This window comes from Dufourea novaeangliae, unplaced genomic scaffold, assembly GCF_001272555.1.
Source record: "Dufourea novaeangliae isolate 0120121106 unplaced genomic scaffold, ASM127255v1 scaffold56, whole genome shotgun sequence".
In the NCBI taxonomy this organism is placed as follows: Eukaryota; Metazoa; Arthropoda; class Insecta; order Hymenoptera; family Halictidae; genus Dufourea; species Dufourea novaeangliae.
The window spans coordinates 1,076,397-1,086,189 of NW_015373942.1; the positions used below are offsets into that span (position 1 = coordinate 1,076,397).

Here is a 9,793-nt window from a genome sequence, read left to right on the forward strand (position 1 = left end):
AGGCTACGTACGTTTAATTATTGGTCAAGGTAAAAAGCACACGAGCAGCCCAGAAATTACTTGAAACAACAGGAAAGCTAACGGAACACAGTGGCGTGTCGCGACAGTGGGTACCGGATGTGGCGAAACTCCGGCGAACAATACGGGCCCCGTGTTACGCTCGTTAACGATAAAGCATCGCGAAACACCGGGGGTGAAACGCGATTGTTCCACGGCCGGACAATCATTTCGAGCAGTGATCACCGCTGAGGAACGAATTTTCGCCTCCGGTTTCGGACGGGGACAACTCACCAGCCGGCTACGCACGAGGTCTTTTGGTGCCTCACCAGTCTCAGTCGGCGACCGGTTGACCTAAATCCCGGTCACGGTCAAAGCCGTCTCTCGAGGTGTTCACCGTTCGACTGGGTACTCTTTGGTAACTCGAGTGCGGAAGCACGTCCTCCAGGTGCACGCTGTACCTATTGTCTTTGCGATCGCGATTATAATGATCACGTTGTCGCGGTGAACCGTGCGTGTGTGTGTGTGTGTGTAGTACGACACGGTACATTTATTTGATCTATCGTTTCCGTTCTGCGATAACAGTACTGATAAACTTCGCGAAAAGTGTACTGCATTGATATCGATTGGGATTATTAAATTGACTAGAGACTGTTAATAATGGAGATCGATGGAAGGACATAGATTATTTCGTGTCGAGAATTTAGAGGTATGTTACAAACTAAAGGTTTAAGGTCGAGGAAACCGGACGAAAAGATTGCGACGGCGATTAAAATGAAACCGTCACCGAAGGGAAAAGGTGGAGATAGGTTGGAGTTTGATGCGTGATTGTTGACTCACCTGTACGGTAAAGAATGAAATCCTAGGTGAGGAAACAAAATGTTATCGGATGACAGACAGCCGATCCTTCGGAAATGAGGTTCTCTCCTCGTCGCACCCTTCCGCTCTTTTTTCCGGCTCTTCGTCTTACGGAGGCCAATGTCTAACTGAAGATGCCGCCCAACTCCCCCCAAAGGTTTCTTTAAAAGTCGGTCAACCCACCACCACCTGCCTCGCTCGACGCTACGATTATTAAGCATTCTAATACGCTCTAGGTAAATAAGACGATTCTCCAGAAGGGGTGGGGAGGGGAGGGGATCACCTGAGAATCCGCGGAGACTTCGGGGACGCGGTTTTCGTTGCTTCGACGACGAAAACGATGCGGAAGTGGCTTTTTTCGTCTCTCCTTCAACTGGTACCAGGGTCAAGTACGTTTGGATAAACTGGTAACCGTCGTTGATCCTCAATGAAAGATTTACTCTCGAGCATTACGACGATGAATCATCTCGCGACGAAAATGCTCAGAGTAACAAGATGGTACAAAATTGAAGGAGGCGAAGATTGCGGTAATCGATTGATATTGTCGTAGAATTAAATGTTGACATTCCTTAACGCGTCGACTGTATATGTGATACAATTTCTCGTTCAGAAATAGAATTATTAGATGTGCCGATGAGTTATCCGTTAATGTGTCAATATAATTCTAAATATAGTGCAATAATTGTTTCTATGGTATCAACTGTAAATTGATGTCTTTTATATGAGAAAATTATATACCGAGAAAAACCTTTTCACGTCACATGATGTAATAGCGGCATACTTAAGTTTGCAACCAATGATGCGTCGATGCTTGTTGTGGTTCTTCAACATGTGTGCGCTTTAAAATCTTCCTAGTTTTTTATATTATATTAAAATTAGCGTTTCGTTGCAATACATATGCACGAAATATGCAAGAAATATTCACGCAATATGGAAAAAGTATGTGTAACATATGTATTATTCAAAATAAAAGATATATTTTTAAAACCATCTAATGACAAAACAAATTCCTGTCCAAGTCCCATGATTTCACTTATTTTTCGATCAAAATACGCATTTGCAAAATAAACATTCTAATAGGTTCGTAATAAAAACAAAATCTAAAAAAAGTTTCTCGAACCTTTTACTATACTGAGTTTTAAACTGTCAGATATACTATAAATGCATAAAATCCACAATCTAGTCATAGCACTTGTATTAATACGTAAAAGTCATAGTGTTCGTGTTCATTCGAGCGCAGAATATACCAGGTCATTTGCATTATTCTTTAACCATGCTTACACGGGTGTAATTAATGAATAATTAGTTGATTGGCGATTTAAAACGGACTCCTTGCCTTATGAGAAATTCTGCAGATAATATTCTGACAGCTAATGCACCGACTTTTGATTACGACTAGTGATTAGCGAGATACGCTTAATTAATACTGAAACACTGGCGCGCTCATTGGATCGTCATAGAAAAACAGGTCGAATCAGGGAATTTAACTTTACTTCGGTCGAGTCGTTTCCTGCCAACCAATTCGTATACACCTCGGTAACAACCGTGTGTTAACTCTTTGAAGCACAGGATTTTACAATAAAAGAAGTACCTAGTTGCACATACATCTTTTTGTATGAAGTGTATCAAAATATTATTCTACTTGAATTATGTTTTATTTTTAGTAATTCCACGATTTAAAGGTGGTATGAATAACGTCCCACTATGCGAGTTGGGTACAAAAAAAAGGTGGTACATTTTTTATACCACTGTGCCTCAAAGAGTTAAAAGTTAATCGTGTTTCTGTTTTACTGTGCCTGTACATTGTTCCGCAGATTTCATACATGTTTATTTTCATTTCTAAACAATGCTACGCATATACACGCCACACAACGCTCGTACACGCCCCAGCACACAAACCCCAATATCCGAGCGCGTCCTCCTAATCACCAGTCCCACTTCGCCGCCAATTTCTACCGTCATAAATTATATCGGCTGTAGGTGTCCGCCGGTGCATCGACAATGAGCGGAACGGAAATTCTTCATTCGTCGGACGTGCAGCTCGCTTTTACGTACACGTTACAATTAACGCCGGGACTTTTCACCGACCTTCAAACTGGTCGTTGGTCCCGGTATGCAACGATTCAAACTAGGTCCGATACCATCGTGCGCGCGTCGATCGCCCCTTAGTCGATCGATCAATCGTATACGTCTTCTATTAACACAGTTCGGCGATTAATTCGACGCGTGTTGTCGTTAATAAAGAGATCATTTCTCAAGCGATCGCCGCCACCGACAACAAACATACGTGTCCAAGATAACATCCTTGAAATCTTCGAGGCAAGAACGGTGTTTTGGTGGTTGAGGAGGAGGGGCCTTTCTCCGGTTAGTGGGTCGAAGAAAGTAGTGGCCGGGAGTGGTTTACCTTGGTTAAACGCTTGCCCGGCAGGATACAGGAACTTCACACAATGGAATTCGAACGTCGAAGGGTCGCGACACAACGCACGAATAAATATTGTCCACGAGGCGCGGTCGTCGTCTCTTCCCTGTGGTGTATTTCGAGGAAACATGGGGTTCACGGTGGTTCGAAACCGTCGGGAGCAGGTAAAACGAGGGAAGATGTGGGTCAGACAGAGGGGCACGACGAGTTTTTTACGTAACGTCACGGGATAATCTGTTTCGAAGTCGATCATCGTTTCGAAACTGTCATTAAATCGGGGGAACAGATTGGAGAACAACGGACCAGGGTTGGAAACGTAGGATCGACCTGGGGGGTTTTAATAAACTGTCGGCTTCTCCGTCTTTGCGCTTCTCGTACCGTGAAAATAACGATCTCGATACAATGTTACACGAAACGACGATACTAATCGGAACCCGGGTAATACGTCTTGACCGCGTGTCCAACCGTAACCATAACGATTCTCTTTGTCCAACCGAGCATACATTCCTTCCCCTTTCGTTCGAACCGTTTTCGTTCCACGACCAAGTTCGACCTGGAAAAAGCGAACGTATACCACTTGAACATCACGGTTCGTCGGGTTGAACGTGATGAAACTATAATTGCTGGGAAATCGCGAGGAAACGAGGAGAATGCTTTCATCATGGCCGGGACGGTGCTAATCACGGCCGAGCATCGATCTCTGGAGAAACGGTATTACTGTTATTACCGGAACATAAACTTTAATAGCGTTTCTCGCGGTTCAAAAACAAACGAAAATAGAAGACACTAAAACCGGATGTTCGTTTTATACCTATATATCCGACAAAAAGAACCTCCGCCTCTTCGGGTTGTTCGAAAAAGCAGACAGACTCCTCGAATTACCGCGTGCAACGAAAATTTTCACTTTTAATCGCTACCGGGAGAGCGCCTCCTCTTGACGGCGAACGAAAGAAACAAGCGGAAACCGCTCGACCGATGAAAATTATCAAAGAAAACGAAGCAAAAGGAAATGCTTTTACTGGCGAGCTATAAACCGGGTGTACGCCGTCGTCAAACACGCGCGAAAGAAAGAACACGGCCGTTGTGTTTTTTTTTTCTCTCTCCAGTCGGGGCCCTACCCCCTCCCCTTCGAAGACCGCAGATGGGACGGTCGCGTAAGTCCTCTCTTGGTACCAGGTTGCCGAAGGAGGTCACCCGGTCACCCAGATGTGGTTCCTTGCCCGTTGTTACCTCCGTACCTCGGCCAATGGCGTGGCACCTCATCGTCGCCGTGGCCAATCCTGTCGCCAGTTTTCGTGCCGACCGCGGACCGATCGCCGATCCGAGACCCGAGCCCGGCTTTTGTGACCAGATTTAAGCTTCTTCCTTGCCGGGCAGGATCTCCAGCCTCTCGGACGGTGGTGTATCCTTTTGACAGTTTACGGACGGTTACTTCCCTTCGGCCCGCGTATTCCATCGACTCCACCGCGAGGATCACGTCAATAGCCAACAGAAAGGAAGGAAAGCTCCGTCCCGTGTTTCGTTGAACGTCGTAGTTCTTGCAGAAGGACACAGAAACGATGGCCGTGAGGTCTACGATCGTGGTGCTGCTGACCACCGTCGTCGTTGTGGTGTCTTCGGCTGGATTTCTCGGTGAGCAGATCACCTTACGCTCCCGTGGAAATAGTTCTTTGCGGTTTTTCTTCGATTACTGACCCGCCGCGAGGACAGTCCATCGGGGGGGACTTGATTCGCGAGGCTGTCAGAGTCGAAGCTCGTCTCCGTGTAAACAAACGGGCGTTATTTGCATACCAATCGTGTGGCCTTGTTCGGTGGGTGGCTACATACGTGTTCGACCGAACTGCACGTAGCGAGCTTCTTGACACGGTCTCTTTCGCGGTATCTTTTTTTTTTTTTTTTCGTTTTATTAACGATCGTTCGTGTTTGCGTGGTTTTCTTAGAAACTTCACGTGCAATGGAGTTCGAGTTCAGAGGTATCAGTGATAGCTCGTTCCAGTAAGGCGAGAAAGTACGGGAGATAGACGTGTCCCTCTGACTCATCGGTCTGACACAGTTATGACCGCGTTTTGTATACCCGTTTTAGAAGACCAGGCCAGGCTTTTCGGAAGATTGACGGCGGACTCGAAGGAAACGGTGTCACGCGGCACGCCAGGGAGAAAACTCTAGAACGTCGTCTTGGACGAGACGGCCGATGGGGAGCACGGCGATTTTTTTTCATTAACTTTCGATCGACGACTTTCGTTTCGTTCCAATTTCTCTTCGCGAGTTTCTCTCACATGCGTCGTTTTTTTTTTTTATTTTCCCTTTGGACAGAGACGCTGCTCTCGTGGGACCTGCCCGACGCCGTTGGCCGATCGTCGACGCCGCAGTCCCAGTGTCTGTGCCAGACGACCAATTGTCTGTGCTGCGTCGACTTGAATCTGACGGCGACCATCGACCTGGGCGGGCCGGCTTGCATCAACGTGAAACAGAAGGAGCAGAACGTCTCTTTGAACTTGAGCTACGGCGACAATCCCGTGCACAATGCCACCATTAAGATTGGTGAGGGATGGTTTTTAACCCGATACCCAATGACGCGACTCGCAAACTTCAACGTGACGGAACTTTCTTTGATCGATATAGATTTTTTTTGTTCAAAGACTGTTTTGATTAGCTTTTAACACGATCAAAGCATTATATACCCTTCATTGGCTAGAATACTTACATTTTTTGATAACACGTTGAATCTCATCATGATTGCCATTAAATTACACGAAGAAACATAAAATTTCTAAGCAGGAACATTTTGCATATTATAAACATAGTTATTAATATTTTAATAATGAAAGTAATGAGTGACCGAAAAAAAGACCTAAACAAATGTATTTTATCATGACACTGCCCCAAGAGTAAATACTGTGGGATTCAACTTGTCAAAAAGCTTCTTTACTGAACTAAAAAATTGTGAGTTAAAAATGCTATCTAAAATATCGGTGGATACTTTTATTATATTTACATCGTCACTGCAAACTTGTTCCGAAAGAGATGTTTAAACTGTCAAAGTAAACTATCGGAATTGTTTCACAGCCGATGCAGCCAACAAACCAACGTGCATGAACCTTCTGTCGGACCTGGCGCAAATATGCGCGAAATTTACGTCGATCAAACAATCCGACGCCGGTTACGACGGGTGTCTGGTGATCGAGCCCGCATTGTTGGGCACACCGCAAGCCACCTACCACATGGGATGCTTCAATTTCAATCAAGTCGTGCGGCAAGTCGAAGTCTCCGCGTGAGTACGATCCCGAAAACGTTATGCGATCAGGGTGCATACGATACGTATCCGTTTACACGGGATGCTTTAACGCTTCTTCATGGATGAAATGTTCCACCCTGTGGTGTTCGACTCTTCGTATCCAGTGGTTCAAACGTTCTAGCAATAATGAACCTAGCATTAACTCTCTAGGCCGTACAATCTTCTAAATTTCAAACATTTGGTTTCTGAATGAGTTTTATTCTAATACAAATGAAAACCCTAGACTCTAATCTACGCAAACAAACTCCTTTTTCACGTTAACGTCTGTAGAAGAGATACAAAAATGTGGTTACTTCACGCGTAGTCTGAGGAGTTGATAATTCTTTACAAGTTAGGCCAAACATGACCTACCATTATACCATTCTATGTACAATAGGGACAGATCAGTTATCTAGAAAATGAAAATCTCAATCCTCTGGATGTTGAAGGTTTAATCTCTATGGTTACGTATATGTTCACTTTAATCCTGCCTAATCTTTTCTCTTCTCGCAGCATCACAGAGACGACAGAGCCCGCCGAGAGCACCGAAGAAGAGGATTCCCTGAACACCGAGGAGCTTATAGCAGCGGTGACCGCAAGTGCGGAGCAAGGCATAGCTCTGTTCTCGCAGTGGCTCGGTCTCAACTTGAACCCGAAATTGAACCTGACTAACAAGAACAATAACCAAGGGACCAACCAACGAGCCGAAGTACCCACGACGTCGAGATCGGCTCGGACTCACTGGGACCAGGACGAGAAGAACGACGAACGTTTCAAACAGTTGTTAAGCGCCCAAGACAACGTTCTGAAAGGTTCAGCGACGATCGGCCGATCGATCGGCGCCGAGACAACATTCGTCTACTCGAAACCCTCTGAACTGTTGTCCGAGAACAGTTCAGGGGAGAAGAGGGTCGAGGAAGTCGTTCCTCAACACCTGGCCGTGGTACCAAAGGAGTCCAGACGTGGTGGCAGAGCGTACAACATTCACCAGCACGTGAACGAAATTTGAAAATGTCCGTTACATTTCGACACGACCGGTCGAGGATGAAAAAATATGTTCGTAGAGTTTAGGGCACCGCACGTAGACTGTATTCCCATGATGTGTTAGGAAGATTTATCTATTATTTTTCTTTGTATCTTTCTCCTTGCTACCATTAATTCGAGATTGTTATTTATTGAACGATATTCACGACTAACCAGGAGAATCTAATAAGCGCTGTGTAGAAATAAAAGTTTCTTCAATTATGAAGCGATCTGTCGTTGGAATACAATGATATTTTAAAACTGTATGTAAAGGTTAACAAAAATATTTTTTATAAGATGATCCACTGATGCGGAGGAATTTTCAAATGAACCGTAACCAGAGATTATCAGATTCTACTGTGGGACTCGGGTGAAAAATTGCACCAATCTAAATAATTAATTCAATGGCAGATCGCTACGTGGATAGAGAGTTCGGGAGTTGTCATTTGTATACTATTTCAAGGAGGCTGGTTAAAAAGTGACCGCTTCAGCTCCGACAGAAGGGTCTCTCACAATTGTAATCGTCTTTCATTTCGTCTTTCCCGACAATTTTTTATATCGATCGGAGATACCAAATCTTCTATAACAATAATTCTATCGCGCAAACTGCAGTCGACTGGGAAGGATGTGGCGTCGCGTTTCCAAGGAAGGGGAACTACGATCACTCGATTCCATTATACGAAATATTTATTTGCATTCGATCCCGCATAGTAAGTAGAAAATACAGTAACATTTCCAAGTCGATCGTATGCGCCTGACGACGTAGCGTCCGCGGCGCTTACACACACGCCTTCACAGCAAAAACAACACGTTAACGTCGTTTCGACAGAATTTCCCAATATTTGAGAATAGAAGCAGTCTGTTTCTCGCGCGTTCACAGGAAAATTTCCAGATCGCCGGGGATCACTTCGATCGGACAGAATGAACTCCGCTGGTCGAACGATCGTTTTCGATTTAACGAGGCAAATCGGAGCCAATCAAGTTCCTTCCGATTGAAACGTCGGATGGGATCATGGTAAATGTATACAGGAACAATTATTGTAATCGCACTGTGTAACGTCGTCGTAACGAGGAAGATTTTAAATAAAACCAAATCAACAGAAAAATGTCCGATCGCTTCGTGTCAAAACCCGGCCCTCTTTCGTTCTTTCGATGAAATGTTTGCACGTTAGTCGATAAAAAAACGCGCGTCGTTGTCGCGCGTTCACTTGGAGCGATTAATTCTAACTTAATTAACGTCACCACGCTCTCGATCCATGGAAGACAAAGAAAGTTGCTGCAACCGCGCTCTTCGTCCGCGATGCTGGGTTCCTCCTCGATGGACGAAAAGTACGCCCGATCGCGATACAACGTTCGGGGAATGAGATTGAAAGAAGTCTCGTTGTTAGAATTAATTCACCCGCGCGAGTCGCGGTATACGTCGAGGAATAATATCGCTGGGAACGCGACAGCTTAAATCTAATTTAATGATCGATCGCTTACGTTGGCTTCCTAACGCCTTCAAAAGTCGATATAAGAAATATATAATTGTATGTATATATATATATATATATATATATATATATATACATAACGCCTTAAAATAAACGCGTCTCGCTCGTTCCGTCGAAATATATATTTATATATATATATACATACATATATATATATATATAGTTCTATTATAGATATGCGTTTTCATCGTTTCCTTCATCTCATCGCAATCGTCTCGTAGTAAAAATATTTTTTGGACTTCATCTTTGGGCGATCATCGTTAAACTCTATGCGTAGTTAAAAAATAATTCGATCCTTAATCGCGACAACTTGGAAAGCTTTGGGCTTCCTGTCACGGTACCCCCTCGTTGGATCGCCAAGCCATTCAGATCGCGGTTTCGTTGCGGCATCGATCCGTCACGAATTGATCATCGGAAAGGGACGGGAAGGGGATTCGTTGATATTCACGCGCGTGTTTTATTCATCCGTACGGTTGTGTCGTTTTATAAAAATAAATCGTCGTCTGCTATAGTCTTCGGAGGTGTTCGTTTCTCTGCTGTCGCCCAAGTCGTTCGATTCGACATCGCGATCGTTTATTAGAATATAGATTATCTTCCACGTGAACAGTTGAAACCCGATAAACATCTGGAAAAATACATCTTTCTTTTCTGTTCTGTTTATGAAAATCGATACGAGAAAGAGTACGAAAGCTATAGATCCTCGAGCGACTCATTTTACTCTAATAGTCA

General features: G+C 44.4%; 1 protein-coding gene across 1 annotated transcript; it reads left to right on the top strand.

Annotated features, from left to right (window-relative positions):
- Positions 1 to 4,833: 4,833 nt before the first annotated feature.
- Positions 4,834 to 7,557, top strand: LOC107185898. Its single transcript, XM_015573672.1, has 4 exons — positions 4,834 to 4,906; positions 5,588 to 5,815; positions 6,341 to 6,545; positions 7,062 to 7,557. The coding sequence occupies exons 1-4, from the start codon at positions 4,834 to 4,836 to the stop codon at positions 7,555 to 7,557; spliced, it is 1,002 nt and encodes a 333-aa protein (XP_015429158.1).
- Positions 7,558 to 9,793: the final 2,236 nt, after the last annotated feature.